At 35.7% G+C, this 25,488-nt stretch overlaps 1 protein-coding gene and 1 pseudogene across 2 annotated transcripts in view; both read left to right on the forward strand.

Annotated features, from left to right (window-relative positions):
* Window positions 1-25,488, forward strand: part of LOC147542232 (terpene synthase 10-like) — a 52,136-nt pseudogene that overhangs the window by 3,081 nt on the left and 23,567 nt on the right. The window lies entirely within an intron of this gene.
* Window positions 751-12,203, forward strand: LOC147542233 ((-)-alpha-terpineol synthase-like). Its single transcript, XM_086636545.1, has 4 exons — window positions 751-965; window positions 1,897-2,035; window positions 11,275-11,523; window positions 11,886-12,203. The coding sequence occupies exons 1-4, from the start codon at window positions 835-837 to the stop codon at window positions 12,201-12,203; spliced, it is 837 nt and encodes a 278-aa protein (XP_086492671.1). The 5' UTR covers window positions 751-834.

The raw sequence follows: 25,488 nt of genomic DNA on the forward strand, positions 1-25,488 counted from the left end.
TTTATCATTACAAATAGGAATGAAAGGGAAGATATTATTCATACTTGTTACTTTGTTAGAGAGTATCATACTTTCAAGTCAGAAATTATCCTCCAAGTTGGGCCTAGTTGGGGGAGTTAGCAGAGAATCCTTTCAGATCATATCCTCTCAGGTTAGAGAGTAATAGAGATCAAAGAGATGAGAACAGAAAGATTTCAGAGAAAGAGAGATTTCTGAATTAGCTCTTTCAAGATAGGTTGAAAGAGAAGAATATTGGTTTGAAGAAAAAAAGATTATTAATCTTGTGAAGTAATTTAAATTGTGTTGAACTTCTTCAGCCTTTGGTAATCTAGGATTTGTTCAAATCCTAAAGAATAAGAAATCTTTGTATGTCCTTTCTTGTTTGGTTTATCCACCATAGGTTTGGTGAAGAATTGGTTAATCATCTATTTGTTTAGGGAAGAATTGTTATCCAAGAGTGTTTCTACACATCTTGAAGAATTGGTTAATCCTCTATTTGTTTAGGGAAGAATTGTTATCAAACAGTGTTTCTACACATCTTGAACACAAGTAAAAAGTAAATACAAAAGACCATTTACATTTCCTTCTTATAATCATGAGTATGTGTTAAGTTTTTAGTCATTTAACTTAAAACCAAGTGACTACAGTAGAGGACCTAGACATTATATGTTTGGTTGCTAGATACTCCTTCCACGTGAAACTATTGCCACAAGATGAATGTGTGTTTGCTTGTTTGTCATTTTTAGGTGGTGGAGGGATCTTGGTCTGGCTTCAGAATTGAATTTTGCAAGAGACCGACTAGTTACTAGTTTTTTATTCACTATAGGGGTTTCTATGGAGCCTCAACATGCTCGTTGTAGGGAATGGCTTACACAAGTTATGAACTTTGTATTGATAATTGATGACATTTTCGACGTATATGGTTCTTTAGATGAGCTTGAGCTATTTACTAATGCAGTTGAAAGGTAAGACTCGCCTATATATATATATATATATATATATATATATATATATAAGATGGTTAATATGTATTTTTGCTTAGCTTCTTTACGGGAATATTTTTCTGTCAAAAACAAAAAATTCATACAATATAACAATAAAAACGACAAATATTCTTTTTTTTACAAACACATTCTTTCTACCTCATAGTTTTTGTAGTTTCAAAACCTGTTAAGAAAAACCTTTAATCATAAAATAAAAATTTGTTGTATTTATTTCTTGTAAGCTTGTTATATCAATAGAACTATAAAAAATAATTCTAAATTGATTTTGTTTTAATGTTTTTTTCTTTATTATGCCGATGCTTATATCTAAAATATTGATTGCTCTAAAACCTTTCTCCCCGTCTCCAAACCATTCAATTCTTAGTCCTAAGAATCTAATTCAGACTAAATTAAGGTTAAAAAGTTGTAGAATCAATTAATTCAGTGATCTTGATTCAGGTGATGGAAAACATTGGTACAATCATTCTAACAATTGGAAAATTATTTTTAGGGAGATTTGGTCAAAACTTCCTATAAATTTTTTGTTTCGGTGAAAAATGATAAGTCAATTAATTATTTTTATTTATCAGCTCCATAGATACATTTTTAATTAAAAAATATAAATTAATTATTTTTTACAACAACTTTGCAAAAAATATTGGATTTTAACCAAACAAAATATAAATATTTGAATTTTTAACTAAAAAGTATAAATTATAGGTTTTTAACTAAAAAATTATAACTTGTCTTTTTAGATAAAAAAGTTTAAAATTGAATCTTCAACCCCATTTTCTATTATTTTTATTTAGATTGCGCTTCTTACAATTTTCTATTATTTTTATTTAGATTCGTTTGTACATAAGTGAGCGTGGAAGTACTTCTATCTAATAATGCAGAATTAATGGTTTTGAAGGTGGGATATGAAGGCCATTGAGGAGCTACCACACTACATGAAAATAGGTTTCTTAGGTCTCTACAACACAATCAACAATATAGCTTTCGACTATTTAAGGATTGGAGGCTCCAATATCCTTCCATACTTAGCCAAATCGGTAAACACTTGTTTAATGTCTTTTTTAAGAGAATAATTTTTTGTCCCATGCACTTGCAATTTTACTGAAATATTGATGTGGCCTGGTCGTCACGACCGTAAAGAAATTTGAGGAGGTAATTACTAGAAAGGTCAAAATAATATTGAAAATGAGTAGAAAAGCACTAAACATTTGAAAATTATTATTCAGGTCAAAAAGTGTGCAAATACTAAAATACCCTTTTTTGTCATTTTGTGTAACTAAATTCTTTTATTTTTCTTTAAATTTTAAATAAATATAACTTTTGTTTGAGATGTCGGATTTCTATAAAAATTATATATTTAGAAATGATTTTTCATTAGCTTTCTAACAAGATCCACTTTCAATATTTTTTTTTCAAAAAAAAAAACCCAGAAAAAAAACGCCGTTTTTTCCCTTTACGTTTTTCTGCAAACGTGTTTGCAAAGATCTGTTATGCAAACGTGTTTGCAACGATCTATCATGCAAACGTGTTTGCAACGATCTGTCATGCAAACGTGTTTGCAACAATCTGTCATGCAAGCGTGTTTGCAACAATCTGTCATGCAAGCGTGTTTGCAACAATCTGTCATTTATGCAAACGTGTTTGCAACAATCTGTTATGCAAACATGTGTTTGCAACAATCTGTTATGCAAACATGTGTTTGCAACAATCTGTTATGCAAACATGTGTTTGCAACAATCTGTTATGCAAACGTATTTGCAACAATCTGTTATCTGCAAACGTGTTTGCAACAATCTGTTATGCAAACGTGTTTGCAACAATCTATTATGCAAACGTAATTGCAACAATCTGTTATGCAAACGTGTTTGCAACAATCTATCTGCAAACATGTGTTTGCATAATGTAAACTGCAAACATGTGTAATTGAGAGATGAAATGAGGAAAATAAGAAGTTCTATGGATCTTTGTTATAACTTAAGATTACATAACAGTAGAGATAATACATGATAATCTTCGTGGTACCTTAAAAAAAAAACATATAGCGTTCGCCATAACCGAGAAACTTCCATCTCGAAAGAAAAATAATTACCCATCCAAAAGCGAAAAACCTTACTTAGCCACTGCCTTTGCTTAAACTATATCGTTGTGTTTTGGCTTCTCTTGTCATGTCCAATCTTCAAACTCAAAGCCAGTGGCATTGTGAAATGGAATTAGGCTTCAGGTACCACCAAAGATCAAGCTAGCTTGAAGTCTCCGAAAACAAATCCACGATTTTTCTAATCCATAAATGCTTATTTCTGCAATCAATTTCAAGTTAATTAGGAGTATTATGAAGATGCTAATAAATAATGGAGGGAATATTGGACGAAAACAGGTAGCATCTAGTACGCCAATAGAGGAAAGATATAAGAGAGGTGAGTCAGACAATGAAAACATGAATGTTAATCTTAATTACTATATATCCTATTGTAGCCAGTGGATTTTACCTTCGTAGCATAATTTTTATGTTGAGTTGAGCTACTTTTATTCCGACCATTCACAGCAGACCAAGCAAGGTGCAACAGGCTTGAATTACTATCTTCCATGTATTTAAGATCGAAGGAAGGCATAAATAAGGCTACACGGAAAGTTGAACTGTCAAAATCAAATAAAAACCGAAAAACCATTTATCCAGTTAGTGTTGACAGTATTATGATTCGAATACAGATTAGAACTATTCGACGGTGTTTTTTTTACCTTAGTTAGTGAAACCGGGAATTACACTCCCATGAAGAAACCAAAAACAACTCCAATAAACGTAGTTACGATTAACCTCATAATCTCTTTCGCTTTTCTTCCTATTCCACTGCAACCCACAACACATAAATCTTAAAAAAGTGATAATAGTACGCCTTTCTTACAAATAGAATGGCCAATACTTCAATAATAACTTAACCAAAAACCAAATAAGAATCCAAACATAGTTAGAATATATGGTGAAACAGTAGAAAATAGGTTTTTATCTAAACCTGTCTATTTCGACAGAGAAATAGATCCTAGCTCTTCAATCCTTTGCATCTGCAATACCTCCTGGTGTTATATGGAAAATGGGATATTTGGTTAAGATGAACCCATCAATACCTCGAAAGATTCAGCGACACAGAGAAATGGTTTAATAGAGTAGTTCAACTAGTAAATACGCATGAAATGTGTGTGTGTGTGTGTGTGTGTAGTTCAACTAGTAAATACATATGAAATGTTTGTGTGTGTGTGTGTGTGTCACAGATGTGAGTAATTCCAGTTAGCTTGCAAATATATACATTTCCACAGACACGTTCGTTTTGGCATTTACAATCACATTTGTGACTAGGGATCGTCTATACTAGATAAGAAAACAATGTTTGTCGTAGGTTCTGCAACAATGGTTTTCCCTAATACCTCCATAGAGCTTTCTTCCCCACCAAATCCGAGTAAGAACGTCAGTTTCCTAATCTTGGACTTATATACAGAAATAACAAAGACCAAGCCTAACCTTCAATTCTGCAGATGCCCAACAAAAGGACAAGGAAAAGTAGTCAAGTTTTGATCTTTGGCTATCTAAACAAAAGATAAATCCTAGAATTTCAAAAAAGAAACAAACCAAAAAACCTAAAACAATTTGAAGGGTTTATTGTAAAAGAAACAGTTTGGTTGGGTTAAAATTCCATGGGAAATGACATACATTTTCTCAGATTATAGTCAGAATCACTAATTAGAAAAACAAAACAATATAATAAAGGAATAATCAATCTTAAGACAGAAGAAGAAGAAGTTTTCTTACATGTTGAAAGAGCAGAATATGATGAAGCTGGAATCTGTGAAGAAAAACTGAAAGAGGAGATGAAGAAGAATTTCTGTTTGTCTCTCTAGAACAAAGCAAAATTACTATCTATTATCAAATTGAAGAAAACCCCAAAAATGTCAATGAAGAAATTTAAATACCTGCAACAGTAACAAGTTTTCTTGTACCCTTTGACAGAGTAAACAAGCCATCTGAACAACTCCAACATCAACATCTAAAGCTTTAGAGTATTTATCGGATTCTTAATGATTTAAAAGTTCTTATACTCTTGTCCTCCATTACTGACGAACAAGGTTTTCATACTAAGATAACGATGTTGAAAGAAATCTAAGAAGAAGAAGAAGAAGCTATGACGAACCGAACTTCTTAGAGAGAGAGAAATGAATCAGAACACATGAAAAGCAGAGAAGATTCGAAGAAGAAGAAGATTGGGAGAAAGAAGCATGGAAGAAGAACCCTAAAAAAATTTCTCGTTTTTTTAAGAGAGAAAGTGAGTTCAGATATGCAAGGGTATTTCGGGAACTAAAATATAAAAAAAAGACCTGAATAATAATTATCAATATTATTTTAAACCTAACATCTGATTAGCCCTAATATTTTGATAGTAAATGACTAATAGTAATAAATTGGGGTTTTTTTAGTTATTTTGAAATTTTTTACTACCTAAATAGTCATTTTGCCAAATTTCAAATTATTTGTGAAGTGTCTTTGACAAAATAACATTGTATCATCAATAACTTTTTGTTGTTGCAAGATGTCATCACTACTTGAGTTATAAGACTTGGAGGAACTTCCTAATTTTTTCTTGTGTGAAAATTAATTTTTGGGGTTGACCCAATTGCATGTAAAACTTCTGGATGATGTTGGGAAACAGTTTTCTCCGTTATCTTCTTGACGATTGAGATCTACGGTTTCCTCTCAAGTGATTAATGAATTAGAGCCTACATAACACAAAAAAGCACTTTGAAACTCAATGATGTAGTTTGTTGGGAAAACGTAAAATAATGGAATCCACCATTGTTATTAAACTAACTAATGAAATAAAGCTGATGAAATAACGATAAAAGCGATAAAAACGATAAACTTGATTAATAATAAACTCGATTCATAATATTCTCTGATCTCCATAACAAGGGCATGCCTGACTTCCTTTCATAGGAACTTAGACACTTATAGATAGATTCAAACTAGGATTCCTACATATCAAAAAGGGTTAATTCCGTTTTGGCCCCCGATTTGTGACCAACTGGCCGTTTTGGCCCCCAATTGTGTCCGGCAGTTCGTTTTGGCCCCAAAAAATTCCTAAATGGCCCCAACTTTTTTTAAACCTCCCAATTCTACCCCCATGGCATTTCTGTAATTATTTTTTTTTCTTTTTCTTTGTCCAACTCATCTAACAATTACCACATCACTCTGTCCACCTCACCCTTCTTCTCCGGCGAAAAGGTTGCCGGCCGGAATAAAAAATTCCGGCCGGCCACCTTTACTAAAAAAAAAAAAAAAAATTTCTTCCTTTCTCTCTCCTCTTCTTCTTCTTCCTTTCTCTCTCTCTCTTCTTATCCCTCAATCTCTCTCCCCTTTCTCTCTCTCTCCTACCTCTCATTTCTCTCTCTAAAACCTCCGGCGAAGGGGATTCCTTCGCCGGAGGAGATCTGCAACAGACCCTCGAGGGTCTGTTGCAGATCTTCTTCAACAGACCCTCGGGGGTCTGTTGCAGATCTGCTTCAACAGACCCTCGGGGGTCTGTTGAAGCAGGCCTCCGGCGAAGGAAACCCCTTCGCCGGAGGTTTTAGAGAGATAAATGAGAAAGGAGAGAGAGAGAAAAGAAGAAGAAGAAGGGGAAGAGAGAGAAAGAAGAAGAAGAAGAGAAGAAAGAGAAAGAAGAAGAGAGAGAAAGAAGAAGAGGAGAGAGAAAGAAGAAGGAGATACAAATTTTTTTTTTTTTTTTTTTATGTTAAAGGTGACCGGCCGGAATTTTTATTCCGGCCGGTCACCATCCGCCGGAGAAGAAAGGTGAGGTGGAGAGGAGGTGGTGTGATGGAGGAGAGATAAGGTGAAGTGGAGGAGAAAGAGATAGGTGATGTGGCTTTTGTATGTTTATTATTTTTTTTAGAAATATTTCCATTTTGGCCCCCGAGGATAATTTGGTAAAAAATTTAGCCCTTGGGGCCAAAACGAACTGCCGGACACAATTGGGGGCCAAAACGGCCAGTTGGTCACAAATCGGGGGCCAAAACGGAATTAACCCTATCAAAAATGCTCAAACATAGAAACTTCTAAACCTAGAATTAGTAGGAAATACTAAAACATGAAAACCCCTAAACTCTAACCCTAATGGACTCGGCCATGAGGCCCTCTAACTAGTTCGGCCGTGAGGCTCGATGACTTGGCCATGAGGCCCATGTTGATGGTCTCCATCATACTCCCCGTCCGAGAACAAACTTGCCCCCAAGTGAGACCCAACAATGCGATCCTGAATTCCCACTTTGCACGAAAGTTGCTGAAAATTCGAAAAAGAAAAATGTTGACCATATCACCAACCTAATCTGAATCATATATTGCCAAGAGCCCAAGATACTCGCAAAAGCAATACTAACGTATAAACATCCAATAAATTGCGACATCGACCGTCGTCTTTTAGTTTGACGAAAGAAATCACATATACTACCTTCTTTGTTCTTGGGAAAACAATGAATGTCGTTCTCTCATCGAAAACGTATAAGAAGGGATTGTTAAGAACCTGAAAGTACCATGTTCTACCATCTTTGAACAAAAGGAGTGAAAATACCACATCCTTTTTAATGGACTTCCTTTCTGCAAGATTGATTTCTAACGACCGTTCTTATAAACACCAACACAAGAATAAGTTGTACCAAGATCTGTCCCAATTACAGTTCCTAACTTGGTTGATTTTTCCTCCTCTGAAGTTCCAAATCCAAACAGAAATCCGATCACTAAGATGATTAAAACAAAACGATTTCTCAATGAGAATCCCATTGTGTAATTAGGTTTTTTTGATAAGGTGATGAAGTAGAGAAAATTCAAACAACCCTTTTCATTCGTAATGGTTATCTTTTCAGATCTTTTTGTGCCTTTGTCTTCCACCTTAACGTTTAAAATACCGTTAACATCAACCTCGAATGTGACTTCAATTTGAGATGTTCCCCTTGGACCAGGAGGTATTCCAGATAAACCAAATTCACCGAGCAAACTGGAGTCATTTGTATGCCTCCTTTCGCCTTGATAAACCTTAATAGCGACGGTCATTTGTTGATCCTGATAAGTGGTGAAAATTTGAGAACTCTTGGCTGGAATAACAGTATTCCTTCCTATTATCTTTGTCATAAATCCTCCAACAGTTTCGATACCAAGAGTAAGTGGTGCTACATCCAAGAGAACAACACCATCGGTTTCTTCTCCACCTTCGCCGCTCAAGATACCTCCTTGAACTGCAGCACCATAAGCAACAACATCATCGAGGTTAACACCCTTACTTGGTTCTTTCCCATCGAAAAACTCCTTTAGTAGTTCTTGAATTTTAAGAATTCTAGTACTACCGCCAACAAGAACGATTTCATGGATCTGGTTCTTACTCAAATTAGCATCTTTCAACGCCTTTTTCACGGGTACCAAAGTCCTTTTAAGTAAACCACTGTTCAAATCTTCGAATCTAGGCCGTGTAAGTGTTTCGAAGAAGTCTAAACCTTTGCATAGAGACTCAATTTCAACTTGAACTTGATGTTGGTTGCTCATAGCTCTCTTGGCTCCTTCGCTCTCTCTTCTCAACTTCCCAAGTGCCTTATGATCCTTACTAATATCATTCCCACTTTCATCTTCGTGAAGCTTATAAACCAAAACTTCATCATAAATTGTCAGGTTTAGAACTACCTTAGTCGATACATCACAAAAATTTAGTTTTCTAGTGGAAGTATTTTGTGTAGCAAGAACCATTGTCCTATTGACTTCTTCCTGGAATGGAAATAATCGAGTAGGTGAAAACCCTTTAAGGGACATTGTGTCGAATACGTGATGGGCATATTCCAATTGGTTCCATGAATAAAACCAAGAACTTTTAATTAGTTCATGATTATGAGGAGATAAAACCAATGACGACACAATTTGATGGGGAAGAATTTTGTGATTCGAAACGAGGATTTCTTCTCCCGGAATTGTATACGAATCGAATAATTGGTCCTGACATGGTTTCTTCATATCACGAATAGAATTTAGGTTTGATGAAGAAAAAAAACTGTTCTCTTCTTCCTCGGCCATTGAGAGAATTTTGTTCATCTTGTCAAAAACTTCTTCTTCAATATCATTGATCACAGAAATTGAATTAACTTCGGAGTATTGTCTTCTCGATTCAATCTTTGTTTCTACATAAGATAAATATTCATCCAAAGGAAGAAAAACATACCGGAAGAAAATTTTCAATGTAGTCTAATCATCGATGAATTTTTTTCCTTCGTCAATGAGTCTCCATTGCATTTCACTGAATTGTACCATGTTCATAAATTCTTTCGGACATATGTTGTTCCACGACCAAAACTTATCTGCGACATGTACATCTTGATTTATGAACCAATCCCCCATATGTTGAATCCAAAAATCTATATGATATTGACCGTCGAATAGAGGAATTTTGGAAACGGTATTAATTTTTCCTTGATCTTTTCGATCAAGATGGAATTGTTTTGAATCTCGAAAGGGATCCCAACCTAAACGTGGAAAAAATTTCCAACATTCAAGGGGAGATGTACCCATGAAAAAAATTTCATCTCTTCTCAGATTTTTCAAGCTCTGAATACCAGCTGATGTAGTTTGTTGCGGAAGCGTAAAAGTAATGGAATCCACCATTGTTATTAAACTAAACTAATGAAATAACGATAAAAGCGATAAAAACGATAAACTTGACTAATAATAAAATCGATTCATACTCCCTCCTTCCCAAATTGAATGACCTTATTTCTATTTTGGGTTGTCCCATTTTAGTGCCCTATTTCTAAAAATAAAGAAAATAAATTTTTGCTTTTTCCAATAATACTCGTTACTATAAATTTAATGACAATTTTATTCAAAAGCAAGTTTAACTTTTTCATTGTAAATTAAAAAAGTTAATGAGGATACAATTGGAAACATGTTATATTTTAAAGTCAAACTCTAATTAATGATGTTCCCTTAAAGAGTTGGGTTTCCAAAATAGGTCATTCATTTTGGACTGAGGGAGTATTATTCTCTGATCTCCATAACAAGGACATACCTGACTTTTCTTTATAGGAACTTAGACACTTCTAGATAGACTCAGACTAGGATTCCTAAATATCTAAGATACTCAAACATAGAAACTTCTAAACCTAGACTTAGTAGGAAATACTAAAACATGAAAACTCCTAAACTCTAACTCTAATGGACTGGGCCATGAGACCCTCTAACTAGTTCGGTCGTGAGGCCCAATGACTTGGTTGTGAGGCCCATGTTGATAGTCTCCATCACTCAGATTCCGTAATGTATTTTTAATGGTTTAAAGAATGAATTCAACGTCTGAATTTAGAAAAGACCTTCCATGTTCTTTTAGAGCAAAAATGTGCCCTTTTAGAACAAACATGTCATGCTTATATAGGTTTTAATGAGGTGTGACAATGCAAAACCGAGATGATGTGGTGGTAAGGCAAGGGTCTTGATGATAGCCATGTGTAGATGATCGTTTGGAGGATAATACCTGAAGTGCGTATCTTCTGATACTTACAGATCCTCCGACATATAAAGATTTGTATACGAAAATTCGATTGTTGGTTCTTGTAGGCTTTCCACGTAATTGGTATGTCTTCAGGCAGACTTGAACTCAAGAAGACCAAATTGACTCTAGCCGATCTCTCCATTTGAAGTCCCCGACCAGAACAAGGCTCAGGTTGTGAAACTTGACTCGGATCCACCTTCCCTCTTGCCTTGAAGTAGTGTAGTGGCTTCTGGAGACCTACCTTTACCATTACGATACCAAAACAGAATTCTTACCAAACCTAGTTTAGTTTTACCTCTTCGCTTGCTTCTAAGGCAGCGTAGGGTTCAAGGTGCCTAGAGCGCTCGTATTGACCTCCCATATCAGGAATCAATGGTAGAGCTTTTGTCAGATCCACCTCGCTGATGGCTTCGACGAGGGTTTGTTCATGTATTTCTTCGGCCAATCCGCTGATTTCTTGACATGATCAATGGTGACCAATATTTAGCTCAACACTTCTTGTAATGAACATCTAAAATCTAATTGACATGACATCTTCTTAATACAACTTGTAGATTAATAACTTTGGAAAATGTAAATTATTTAAAGTGATCAAGAGTACAAACTTTGCCATTATTACATTAATTAAGACTATTTAATCAGATTCGAAATGGTTCTAGCACTATTAGGGAATATTCTTTAAACCTTGGGTAATAGTGACAATTTTGTGTTTAAATCAGTGGGCTAATTTTACAAAAGCAATGCTGGTAGAAGCAAAATGGTGTAATGAAGGATACACACCATCTCTCCAGGAATATCTTGACAACGGTTGGATTTCATCATCTGGATCTGTCTTCCTCATCCATGCTTTCTTTGCTGCAAAGCAGAACATCAAAAGTGATGAACTCGAAGCACTAGAATGCAATCACAACCTTCTGTACTCTGCATCTATGCTATGTCGATTATCCAATGATCTCGCAACTTCAACGGTAAGAAACTCAGTTGTATCGCTTAAAGTATTCAACATATGGGTAATTCTAGAGGTGCGCCCCAAAAGTGTATCTGGCGCACCCTCAAAACAAAACTTGGAAGAAGATTAAGGGAGCGCTAATAACACTTTTTGGGGCGCAACTTCCTGGATAATAAACACAGTTACTATATATGTTTGATTTGTTGAGTATGATTTGTTTTGACCGAAAGTGCCAAAATTATTTCAAATTTATTCAGAATAGATGGTTTTTGATTTCTGAGTTATTGTGTCTAATTCAAATGGGCCTGAAATCACAAGTCAACTATTAAAAACCAAACATTTCAAAATAATTGAATATCTCCATCACCTATATTTGTGTAGGCGGAGATTAGAAGGGGTGATCTAGCATCGTCCATATATTGCTACATGAGAGAAACAGATAGTTCAGAAAAGGATGCTCGAAGACACGTAAGGAGATTAATATTAGACACGTGGAAGAAGATGAACGGGTCTATGTCAGATTCGACATTTGATCTTGGGTTTATTAACATTGCCTTCAATTTTGCAAGATCATGTATTTTCATTTATGAGGATGGGGATGGGATTGGAGCTGAAGATACAAATACCAGAGACCATATCTTCTCTTTGCTAGTAAATCCGGTTCAAATTGTGCCTCAGAAAGCTCCCCTTGTTAAATAATGTTTGCCTGTTTGGCCGGTTGGACGATGGTTTACTTTCCCCATTCATAGCAAGTCCACAACATTTGCGTCATTACACTTTTTACAACAAATATTTGAATAAAATGGAGAAAAATGACTTTGTTGTTTTTGCTTTCTTTTTGCATGACTGCGTATGTTACATTGTATAAGTCGATACCATTATAGCACTCGTTTTCCTCTATTTTAACATATTTTTAGGCATAAACTCCAAGAAGCCAACAGTTGGTAGCCTAAGTGGTTCCAAGGTTTTGACATAAACTCCAGAAAGCTCTGGAGGTCTCAGGTTCGAATCCCAGAGAAGGTGGAATCTTTGGTTATTTGAATTGAGATTATTGTGGTATAAATAATGTAGTTAGGCTTTAGGCCATAGTTTGAGCTTATCACATCTTTGATGTATCAATGCCAAATGTAATGACTATCGTTCATCTTAGTCGATTTCCTAAAAAAATATTATTTTTAGGCTATCCATAGGTGGGTGGGAGTCAGGCCGGGGTGACATACTGTTGCTTATTGGGTCGAGTCGAGACCAGACTAAACCCGTCCATATAGAATACGGGCAAGGCCAACCCAGGTTTTATTCCGGTCTTGGGTTGGGCTTCCGTTTGAGTATAACGGGCTAGTTTTGCCTGGACCGTCATAATCCTAGATTGGACAAAACAACCAGACTCGTCTCAACGGTCAGATTTTAGAAATTTCTTTATATAGACTCTCCAACGGCTAGGTAAGGGTTTCTACATTTTTTACTCCTAATTAGACGTTTTATAGTTGTTGGGGGAACGGGGTAGGGGGTAAAAATTTAATTTATTCCCTCTTATTATCTATAAATATTTGACACCCCAACGATTAGGTAGGGGTTTATACATTTTTTACTCCTAATTAGGCGTTTTATAGTCGTTGGGGGAATGGGGATGGGGTAAAAATTTATTTTATTCCCTCTTATTATTTATAAATATTTGTTTGGTTTATTTCATTTCCACTAAATCTTCATCTTTTTTTTTCAAGTCTTTAATATTCATCAATTGAATTTTATATTTTATTATTTGCTATAGTATACGAGGTTTTTGGTATAGGAAGAGCACTGTTTAGTAAAGGCAGTGCGTTAAAAAGGTCAATTTATGTATTTGTTCTTCATTTACCAAATTAGTTTAAGGAAGGCATTATAAGGATTATTTAATAAATAGTGCCAAAGTAGAAGGACTTAGATAAAAATTAATAATGAATATAATATTTTATTCACTTCTAGTTTCTCTCACATAAACAACCAAAACCCTAATATCTTCACTACTATCAACATCAGTACTAGTATTAAAAAACTTGCAAAGTTTACCATCACTATAGTCTTAGTTTCGAGCTTTTAATGATGTCTCAAGATCTCATGGATGAGGAACCACCGTTAATGAAGGAGGCAACCTACATCAAGAAAGAAGATTCCTTCGACTTAAACGAAACCATCGACTTAAACGAAACCATCAACTTAAACAAGGACATCAACTTAAACGAAGTTATCGACTTAAACAAAGAGATTTATAATGAAGATAATATGTATTAGGTAAAGAAATATCATTTTCTTGTCTTCCTCTTGAACAAACGTTTTAGGGTTTTAGGTCATTTTTTTTCGTAAAAATTTTTCGGTTGGATCGACTGAAAAAGACAACGAATTTCGGTCGTAACGGCTGAAAAAGATGACAAATTTCGGTTGGGTCGATTGAAAAAGATAACAAATTTCGGCCGGTCCCGCTGAAAATAGTAACACATTTCGGCTGAGATGGCTGATATTAGTCTGTTTTTTCAACCGCTCTGGCCGACTTTTTTTAAAAACTTTCAGTTGGTATTCAGGAATTTTTATTTATGCTAAGCGAAATTTGTTTTATGTAAATGTCACTTATATATTTTTCGAGTTACATCCTTGTTTGTATTCTTCATTGCAATATTGATACTTGAAATCTTCAAAAATTACTTTAATTAGTGTTAAAATCCTAAAAATCTATGGTGAAAAACAATAACAAGAATTACAAACTCTCTATGGAGATGAGTGTTGTGTTAGTCATATAGAGTTTAGGTTTCTATCTCTATATCTCTCTTTTTTATAGAATCAAACAGATTTAGGGCTTTTCTCCTTTTCAGGATGTTTATCTCTCTTTGATTTGATCGAAGGTTTTAGGTTGAACATAATTCTCTTTTCTCTCTCAAAGGTTTTAGTCGAACAGAAGGATACTCTCTTCTCTCTTTTGTTCCAAAATAGTTTGATGGGAGGGACAAAAGTATAAATTTGAGATATTTAAAAAAAATGTTTATCCCTCCCTATTCTAAAAAGAGTGCTCTCCCTATCTAATGCACTGCCTTTGCTAAAAAATGCTCTTCCTATACCGAAACCCGTATACAATTAGTCAAGTATTAAACATCAACACTACCTATAACAACAATTATATCAAACTAAGACTACATCATTCATTTAGTGTCTTTCCTCGTCAAGGTATATCTTGTTAAACAAATTCTCTTCTCCCACAGTCTCATTTGTTATTTGGAGAATGATTAATTATGATCCTCTTAGTGTTAGTGGAGATTTACATGCCTATGATTTTTGGATATGATGATGTTTCTATAGCAGGTGAAGAGACGGTGGGGGTTAGATGTAGATACCATGTAACCCAAAAAATAACCACCAAGAGAAAATAAAATCCGACGTATGGAATTATTTTACGTTAGAAGAGAGCGGTCAAAGGAGAAAGAGTTGTGTCAGACTAAGAGTGGTTTGCAACTGTATAGCCAAAAAAGATTACTGTGTTGATAACCCATCGAAAGGGGTCATCTACTTAAAATGTAGAGACTCGTCGGCCTTTGCACGAAGGAGACACTCGTACATAAACTAAAATAATTGGATATAATAGTGCTAACCATTATCTACATACTATAGTGGTAAAATGAGAGGAAAATTAGATTCATTTATAAAGGCAATTGAACTACCTTTGCAATTTGTTGACAATGAAAAACTAGAACTTTGGATTAAAAAAAGAATCATTCAACCCCTACATCACAAACCTAGTAGTCACACCACTAGCAGACTCTTGTTTGAGGGGTCCCCACCTCAAAAGGGCACACTCAAACTCAACTCTGTTAGAACCGAAGTCGAGTTCGGATCGGCTCAAATCGTCAACTCAGAAACGAAACATGCCATTGTGTTTGTCTCGTCGAGCTCTTAAGCTTAGAGACAAGAATCACTCAAACCCGATTCCGGATGAATGAGATATTTAAGTCTGGTGTTTGGACGAAGTTTCTTTAATGAAGGAACTAAATCGCAATAAGAAAAGTTTGTTTGGGGCCATTTACCCAAAGAGAACACGTACAGATCGGATGGCTCGCGTTCACTCCGAGCAAATGCGCCAGATCCGACGGATTACGTTAAGCCCGTGTTGGGCATGTAGTTGCATCATCCTGAAACTCCATCCAATGACTGATTTCCTTCAGATTACGGGCTAGTTCCGGGATATCTATGATCGATCTAATGGAGGGTGTTTCTTCCGCGCTTTTGAGCGCCCAAATAACAACCGACATGATATGTTGCTAAATAAGTGAACCTTCACTTTGCTTTCTCAACAGATGCACCCCTAAACCCAACAGAAGTGCCTCAAATGAATGATCTTTTTAGAACCTATTTATAGGACCCAAATGAACTCCAAATTCCAATCCATTTTTTCCAGAGCATCAAATATTGTTAGAAGAACATTTTAGAGTGTCTAAGAAAAAGATTTAGCAGAGTTTTCAAGGAGTTTCATAAGAAAGAAGTTTGGTCCATTTGCATTAAGTCAGTGGTTAGTATACTTTCAAGTTCGAACGCTTTCTAATTCGAAGTACCATTGAATCGAAAGGTTAATCGTTGTATCCGAGGAGACAAACGTCGATAACTGTTTGGTACTATACATGGCGTCAATTGTCTTAAGGAATGAGGAATACCTCGTCTCGATTAAAAATGTTCTTCTTCTTATCCTTTGATTATTCTTTTTTCTTTTTTTTAGTTTATCTGATTTCTTAATCAAAGACATTCTGATTTTTCAAATTGGAAATGTGTTGATTTTAAAGTAATAAATCAGAAAATACAAAAGGAATACAATTCTTCTTTCCAATCTTAAATTGATAGTGAGCTTCGACTACGAATCATTTGTTCTGGATAACAGATATTATCGGTTTGAAATACGAAAGATAAGGAGTTGTTTTCATCCTTAGTCTTTCTCCATTAATTTGGAACGAAAGTGTCTTTGATTGATTTACAAATTAAAATCGGAGTAGTAACCAGTTTCAGCAGTGACTCGGTTAAGAGACTCGTTGAGTCAAAACGTTGAATCGGTACAACGAGAACAACAATCTTAAGACAATTGAGTTTTACTTCGGTATACTGAACTAATTTTCTGTGTGAGACAGAAATAGAGATGGAACAACTGGTGAAGCCGATATATTGTGAACAAGTCTCCACATTCTTCTTTAGATGGCGGCATACCTTACGAGGTGTGGTCAGGTGAACATGCAGATTACAGGAGACTTAAGGTTTTCGGTTGTACGACCTATTACCATGTCAAAGGTAACAAACATGATAATAGAGCAAAGAAGGTAATTTTTCTTAGGATATGCTACAGGAGTCAAGGTTTATCGGCTATGGTATACGAAAGACAAGAAGTTTGTAATCAGCAGAGATGTGGTGTTTGATGAGTCATCTATTGTAGCTATGGCGAAAGCTACAGTGCCTAGTTGTGGTGATGTTGGGTCTACTAAAGCTCATGTAGTGGAAGTAGAAGCGGAAGACAAAAGGGTTTCTAGGAATCATGATCAGGTGGAGCATCAGGATAGTACTCAGGATGAGGAAATTGATGAACACAATCATGAGGGGGTTCAAGGAGAAGGTACACAAGTTTTACAACAACAGTAGCAGGATGTTTCGGTACGCATTAGGTCGAAACGATTATATAAGCCGGTATAGAGGTTAGGGTCAGACAAACCTCTTAGGCATTACGGGCAGGCAAATGTGGTTGAATATGTACTTTCGGTGGAAGACGACGAGCCGGTCACCTTCAAACAAGCTATTACCGCGGAGGAAAGAAGGAGTTGGTTGGTTGCTATGCAAGAAGAGATGAGCCTCTTCACAAGAACAAGACATGGGAGGTTGTCCCATTGCCCGCAGGGAAGTCTGTTATTGGTTGTAAATAGGTGTACAAGAAGAAAGAGAATTCTTCCGAAATCAAGGGTACAAGGTATAAGGCAAGACTAGTGGTCAAGGATTATGCACAGAAAGAAGGGGTCGACTACAATGAGATTTTCTCCCCGGTTGTGAAACATACTTCTATTCGGGTGCTATTGAGTATTGTCGCTCAAAGTGATCTTGAGCTGGAATTACTCGATGTTAAAACCGCCTTCTTACACGGTGATTTGGAAGAAGAAATTTATATGGCTCAACCAGAGGGATACAAGGTTGAGAGTAAAGAAAATCAAGTATGTCCTTTGAAGAAGTCTCTTTACGGATTGAAACAATCCCCCCGCCAATGGTACAAACGATTTGATTTTTTCATGCTAAAGCATGGTTTTCGCAGAAGTGACTATGATTGTTGTGTATACATCAAGAAGCTTTGCGGAGGTGACTTTATTTATCTCCTTTTGTATGTGGATGACATGCTTATTGCTTCTCGAAGCATGGTGGAACTTCCAACAATGGAAACAAGCAATAAACAATACAACAAGCCCGGAACTTCCAACAATGAGATAATCTTCTAGCGACGAAAACCCTAAACAAATTTATGTCTCATATTAGAAATTAAGTTTATGATTTGAAACCCCTAAATAGTTTAATTTGGTTGTTACTCATAATAACAGAAAAGAGGAGATGAAGAAGAAATTTAATCATAGTAATACCTATAAAAGTGACTAATTTTCCTGATTATTCAAGCCGATTTGTCCTTGCCGATTTCACTGGAATCATTCAATAAATAATCTTAAAAATAGTTTGTAGTAGTAGTAAAAGACGAAGAAGAAGATGATGAGAAGACGAAGAAAAATAAAAAGCAAACCTATTTGACGAAGATTAGGACAACCATCATCCTAGAGAAGAAGATTCAAGTCATTCAATCAGTACTCTGAAAAGGAAGAACTAACTTGTTGGATGAAGATTGAGAACCAACACCTAGGAGAAGAAGAAATCGGTTGTTATGGGACAAACGAAAGAGGGAAAAAGGAGGAGAAAGAAAAGTAAGGGTAAAATTTGGGTCTACATTGTGCACTAAAGTTGAGCGCCTATTTCGTTCCCACTACTCCAAAATATTTTGATAATGAAGATTTATTTGTCCCTGTTATAATTTCGTTAGGGACAAATAGTATAAAATTGTCCCTATTTTGACTTTAATAGGGACGAACATAAAAACGTGTGTCCTTATTAGGCCTTTTTTTTGTAGTGAGATAAATAAGTTAAAATCTCAACTCAGTCAAGAGTTTGAGATGAAAGACATGGGCGCTGCAAAGAAGATACTGGGAATGGAGATTAAGAGAGAGCGGTCAAGTAAGAAACTTTACTTGAATCAGAAAGGTTACATCGAACGAGTAATTTTTCGGTTCGGGATGCAGAATGCGAAGGATCATATCGATCGTGTACCGTATGCTAGTGCAGTTGGCAGTTTAATGTACGCTATGGTGTGTACTCGTCCGGATATTTCACAAGCGGTCAGTGTGGTTAGTAGGTTTATGGCAAACCCGGGGAAGACACATTGGGAAGTTGTGAAGTGGGTCTTGAGGTACTTGAAGGGTACCATTGATACGGGTTTGTGCTTTGGTGGAGACACATGTCAGGTAAGCGGTTATGTTAACTCAGATTATGTTGGCGATCTAGATAGAAGACGATCTACTACTGGTTATGTATTTAGGGTATACGGTGCTCCAGTTAGTTGGCGATCGATGTTACAATCTACAGTTGCGTTATCTATTACGGAGACCGAGTATATGGCTATGGCCGAGGGTGTGAAGGAAGCATTGTGGTTGTGGGGTCTTCTGGATGATCTAGGGATTAACCAGGAGTGTGTTGATGTATGGTGTGATAGTCAAAGTGCAATCCACTTGGCAAAGAATCAGGTTCATCATGCTCGCACTAAGCATATCGATGTCAGGTATCACTTTGTACGAGATGTCATAGAGGAAGGTGATGTTTCTCTCATGAAGGTTCACACAGATGAGAATCCCGCGGACATGCTGACTAAAGTGGTGACATGTAGCAAGTTTCAGCATTGCTTGGAATTGCTACAAATCGGCTCGTGTTAAGTTGCCCGAAAGGGCGTAAGGACGACAAGGTAAACTTTATGTGAAGGGTTAGTAGAACTACGGTAGGCTTGATCCTGTAAAAGGGTACGTAGGCAGCCATGGTCATATGGCGCAGTCGGATGAAGCTACAAGAAGCAATTATATCTTACAAGGAATATCCTGGTGTTCGTCCAAAATTTGAAGTGTATCAAATTGTGTACGGGGTGGAGAAATGTGAGAGGAGATTTTGGATATAGGCGGTTTTTTTAATTAGATTGGAGGCGGCTTGGTTGTAGTCCCTATTATGGTCGGTTTGAAATTGACACTAAAATTGACACCAAAATTTAGAAACCAAAGTTCCTATTATTGGACTTGTTATGACGGTGGATATTCTATATTAATAGGGGGTTTGAGTGCTTGTAATACACATCAACAACAACACAACAACTCAATAGAGAGTTAGAGAGTGTGAGCAAGTGAGAGAAATTTTGTTCATAGTTTTGAGCAGTGTTTAATTTCTCTGTCGTCGAAGATTGAGTATAGAAGGTTAATTTCTATACGGTACCATCTTGGGACGAACTTACGAGTTGTGGGAGTCGTCTTCATCTATCCTTCAATAAAGATTTCTTGTTCGCCCGAGGACGTAAGCTTTAAGGCCGAACCTCGTTAGTTCTGTTCGCATATTTAGATTTTGGCTTAGCTTTTCGATTAATTTTTATAATCAGATCAATTTCAAGGATAGGTTCGATAGCTTCCGCGAATTTTAGTACTAACACATGTTTATACTATGGTTGTTTTATTGCACGAAGTACTTGGACATTCTACTTGCTTGTCGTATAATCCTATTCAACTCTAGACACCTTTCTTAGTGGTACTTCCACGTCTTTTCTGCTACAAACCCAAGGCTATCACCAGACCCATGTCATTTCCTCCCTCATTCGGATCTTAAGAAAATACGAGATATGAAACTCCATGTTGAGAAGGCTGATTTGAATAAGAGTGAACATCCATGTGCTTTATAATATTTTGTTATCAATGAAGTGTTAGAATTAATGGTTAGGGGGATGCATTATCTAAAAAAGACAAACATTGCATTGTATATAGTACATGTCTCACAATTTTAAGCCCAAATTTCTTGACCAAATGTTTAGGTAAGAGTTTGGCACTTTATAACGAACTAAAATACCATTATGACACTTCCTCCCTCCCTCCTAATTTGTTTATCCTGTTTTGAAAATTCAATTGTTTGAGCGAACGTCATTAATTTGTTAATCGCATTAAAAGTAAAATAGTTTTTCAATTATATCCTTGTAACTTCTACTCAACACAATTAGTGAAAGAGTTATCATTAAATTTTTAATAACAAGTGTTGTTGGAAAGAATAAAAATTCTTATACTCTACTTTTAGAAATAGGATTTTAAAAACGGCCGAACTGAAAGGATAATTACGACACACCAACATGGACAATTGGACTACAAAGCTGATGTTTTTTTTTAAATTGTTCAGTGTAACTCGAACTCTTGGCCTCTATGGTGGAAGACTATACTTCTTACTGCTCTAACTAAAGATTGTTGGCTACAAAGCTGATTTTTTTTTTTTTGTTAAAGGACTACAAAGCTGATGTTAAAGAAACTTTACACATAAAGAGATGTTGCATTCCCATTTTTCTTTATACATTTGTGTGCTTCCCCATTCATTTGTGTGCTTCCCCATTCATTTTATAATGACACTCACCTACTGAAGACACAAGCAAAGTGATTTGTGTTTCCTCAACAAAAACAAAAGTGATTTGTGTTTTGTGTTTAAAACATGGGTGTAGTCTACAAGCAACTTTATACTCTCTGTCTACATGTGAGTGTTCCAATTTTCTTTTTAATTTATCTATTTTAAACTCTCATCTTTAAAAGTAGAGTATAAGAATTTTTAATCATTTTAACAACACCCATTACTAACAAGTACAATGCCTTCATAAAAAAAAAACAAGTACAATGCCAAAATGTTTGCTGCTTGATCATTTGTGTCGTTTTAAATTTAAAACCTGTTTTGTTTTTAATATAGTTACACAATTTAATGATGTTTCAACAAAAAAAAAAAGAATAGGACACACAAATGTGAAGGGAGAGGACAGTGAATTAAAAATATACGATTTGGGCAATGGTTAGGTCAGGAATTATACGTTGTGGGGGGCATATTTTAAAAACAATAAAGTAATTGCAAAAATAAAAGAGTTAATTCCTATATGGCCCCCTACTTTGTGACCAGCTTCAAATATGGCCCCCAAAATTCTGTAAATTCAAATATGACCCCCTATTTTTAAGTTAATGTCCTAATTACCTTCCTTTAAATCCTTTTTCAAAATTAAAAATAAAAATAAAATCTTAATTCCACCTCATTTCCCTCTCCACCACGCATCTCTCTCCATGTCAACTCTCTCTCTCCACATCACCTCTCTCTCTCCACATCACCTCTCTCTCTCCACATCACCTCTCTTTCCAACCCACCTCTCTCTCTCTCCAAGTCACCCCTCTCTCTCTCCAACTCACCTTCATCTTCTCCGATGGAAGTCGCCGGCCAGAAAATTTTCCGGCCGGTGACCTCAAAAAAAAAAATTCTCTCATCTCTCTCTCTCTCTTTAAAAACTCCGGCGAAGGGGGTTTCCCTTCGCCGGAGCCGTGAACAGACCAGATCGGTCTGTTCACGAACATTACAGCTCTATGAACATAATCATCTGTTTAAAGCAGGAAAACTTCACAAAACATAAATAATTACCATCTGATAAAGCTTCTATCATTATCAGGTTCAACAACATCTCCCTCAAGTTCAATATCCGATTCAACAATCTCATCACTTTCATATCTTTGATCTTCAGCAAGTTTAGTTTCCTCATCTTCAATATCATCGATATCATCATCATCACTCTCATCAACTGCTCTACTCTTCTGTTAATAATTCCCAACAAATTCAAGCAAACAAAAAATCATTCAAAAATCAAAAACCCAAAATCAGATTTTTTTTCTTTTTTAGGGTTCATGCAGAAGAGCTTACCGGTTCATGGGTGTGAGGGGCCTCTCCAAACTTGTAAGCTGAAGCATGAATGTTAGCACCGAGACTGTAATTTTGCATAAAAACATTGAGCTAGAGAGATAATCTAGAGAGAGAAAGGGTTTAGGGTTTTGAGTGATCTGTGTTTGAAAGATTTACCTTTCTAAATAATCTCTGAAGAAGTGGAGAGAAGGATCGGTGAGAATAGAAGGATTAGATGTGCATTGATTGATGAAAGCTTTCAATTGATCCAACTTTGCTGCATCCATATTTGAAGATTTGGTGATTTCAACTGCTCTTCAAATATGGATGCAGCAAATCTGAGTGGAAGAAAACTTTGCCCTACCCAAGGTCTGTTCACGAAGACCAACCCAAAAAATACTATGAAATTTGCCCTACCCAAGGTCTGTTCGTGAACAGACCGATCTAGTCTGTTCACGGCTCCGGCGAAGGGAAACCCCCTTCGCCGGAGTTTTTAGAGAGAGAGAGAGATGAGAGATTTTTTTTTTCTTTGAGGTCGCCGGCCGAAAAATTTTCCGGCAGGCGACTTCAATCGGAGAAGATGAAGGTGAGTTGGAGAGAGAGGGGTGAGTTGGAGAGAGAGGGGTGAGTTAGAAATAGAGGTGATGTGGAGAGAGACAGTTGACGTGGAGAGAGATGTGTGGTGGAGAGGGATATGAGGTGGAATTAAGATTTTATTTTTATTTTTAATTTTGAAAAAGGATTTAAAGGAAGGGTAGTTAGGACATTAACTTAAAAATAGGGAGCCATATTTGAATTTACAGAATTTTGAGGGCCATATTTGAAGCTTGTCACAAAGTAGGGGGCCATATAAGAATTAACTCAAAATAAAATCATATTCATTGAATAATATCTGATACTCATACCTATAGTTCTAATAGTTTTTTTTTTTTATCTTCTCAAATAGTTGCACACTAATCTCTTTTATCACTTTCATCAAAAAAAAAAATCTCTTTTATCAAATATATTTTTCTCAATATATGGTAGGAAATTATCATTCACCATTCTCATAAAGTATATAAAATAATTATTTGCAACCTCATATTGTCATTGGATATTTTAGGATAAATATCAAACATGAATCACTTAAACTCGTCAATCTTGTGTACAACAAATAAAGTAATACATCTTTCAAAATAAAGATGATGATAGGGATAGAGGAAACACCTTGGGGGTTGTGGAGCGGGACTTTCACAGACTTTCATAGACAAAATGTTCCGTAGACATTTCGGATGACTTATTATAGACAACATGTGTTCATAGACATTTTCAAGACATTGAGAGTTTGTAGACAAAATGTCTTTATAGACATTTCAAGACATTTGATCCATAGACAAAATGTCCTGGGGACATTTTAAGATCTTGAGTCCATTGACAAAATGTGTAATGCATATTCTATTTGTGCTAATCAAAAATATATTTTTCGACTTTTGTAGACATCTGTGAATATTTGTGGACATTTGGTAGACATTTATTATTTTAATATTATTATTATTGTTTAATCACATGAAATAATATATTTATACTACCATTTCAAAAATATATTTTTCGACTTTGTAGACATCTGTGAATATTTGTGGACATTGATGGACATTTGGTGGACATTTATTATTTTAATATTATTATTGTTGTTTGATCACATGATAGACTTCAAACGTCTCTTGTTTTTTGAAAGACATTTTGACTTCCAAATTTGTCCCAAATCCTTCACAAATCCATCAAACTATGAAGTCCACCAAAATCTGGGACATATTTTGTCTACAATCGAATGCCTCGGACTTTCATTGACTCTCAAATGTCTGGATTTGAATGCCTCAGACGTTCCTGGACTCTCAAATGTCAGGATTTGAATGCCTCAGACTTTCGTGGACTCTCAAATGTTTGGATCTGAATGCCTCAGACTTTCGCGGACTCTCAAATGTCCACGAAAGTTTTGCTCCACAACACCACCCCCCTCCCCCTCCCTTACAATAACTTGTTGCATTAATTCATAGCAACTTATGATTCTATATATCCTCCAAAATTTTGTTGTTTACACAAGTTGCCCACCATTTGTGACTACTATATCTAAAGTTGACTTTAGTTGAACGGTAATAGTATGTCTTTCTACTTTTTTTTGTTGAAATGATAAACTATATTAGATGGAAATCAGAGTTCTATTACAATACATTTTACAAAGAAAATAAGGAACATGTTTCCAAGTCTTCGATCTGTTTTTCTTGCGAGCCCATTTTGCCAGCTTGTCTGCCACTCCATTGAATTTCCTACAGGTGTGAGAGAATTTGACTATATTCAATCTGTTTTTTATTTCTAGAATTTTGTTCATATGCACTTGAGATTGCCATTGGATATTGTTCTTTCCTTTTTGAAGGAATTTTATGATATTGATGTTGTCATTTTCGATTATAATTCTTTTATATTCATGAGATTCTGCCCATTGTATACCTTTTAGGACTGCTATTGCCTCACCTTCTTCTGAGTTTCTGCATCTCGTAGTGAAAGTTGCCGCTTCGACTAGTTTCGATTCATTATCATGGATAACAAGACTAATACCAGTTGTCTGATTCAAGTCTAGAAATGAAGCATCCACATTTATTTTGACAAAAGGCGATTCTGGTGGGACCCATCTACCTTGGTCCGAATTGTTTTTAGGTTTTGGCTCTTTTAGTACTTGAGGGAATGTCGTGATGATCGAGATCATATTTTCTAGCTTATTGATTTCGTGTTGGAAACAATGGTCGCATCTTATTTTCCAAATGTTCCACATAATGGTGGCATAGTGAATATTGTTCGCCGCACAATCCGTGGAATTAATGTTTTCCCAGGTGAAGATCCAGTCTCTAACTGATGAAATATTTTCTGATATGATGTTAAAGTAGAACCATATGTTTTTCGCTATAGTGCAGTGGAGAATTGCATGTTCGATAGTTTCCGT

The sequence above is a fragment of the Eschscholzia californica genome, unplaced genomic scaffold (assembly GCF_041429995.1).
Source record: "Eschscholzia californica isolate CP2 unplaced genomic scaffold, dmEscCali1.0.p SCAF_4, whole genome shotgun sequence".
NCBI classification, from domain to species: Eukaryota; Viridiplantae; Streptophyta; class Magnoliopsida; order Ranunculales; family Papaveraceae; genus Eschscholzia; species Eschscholzia californica.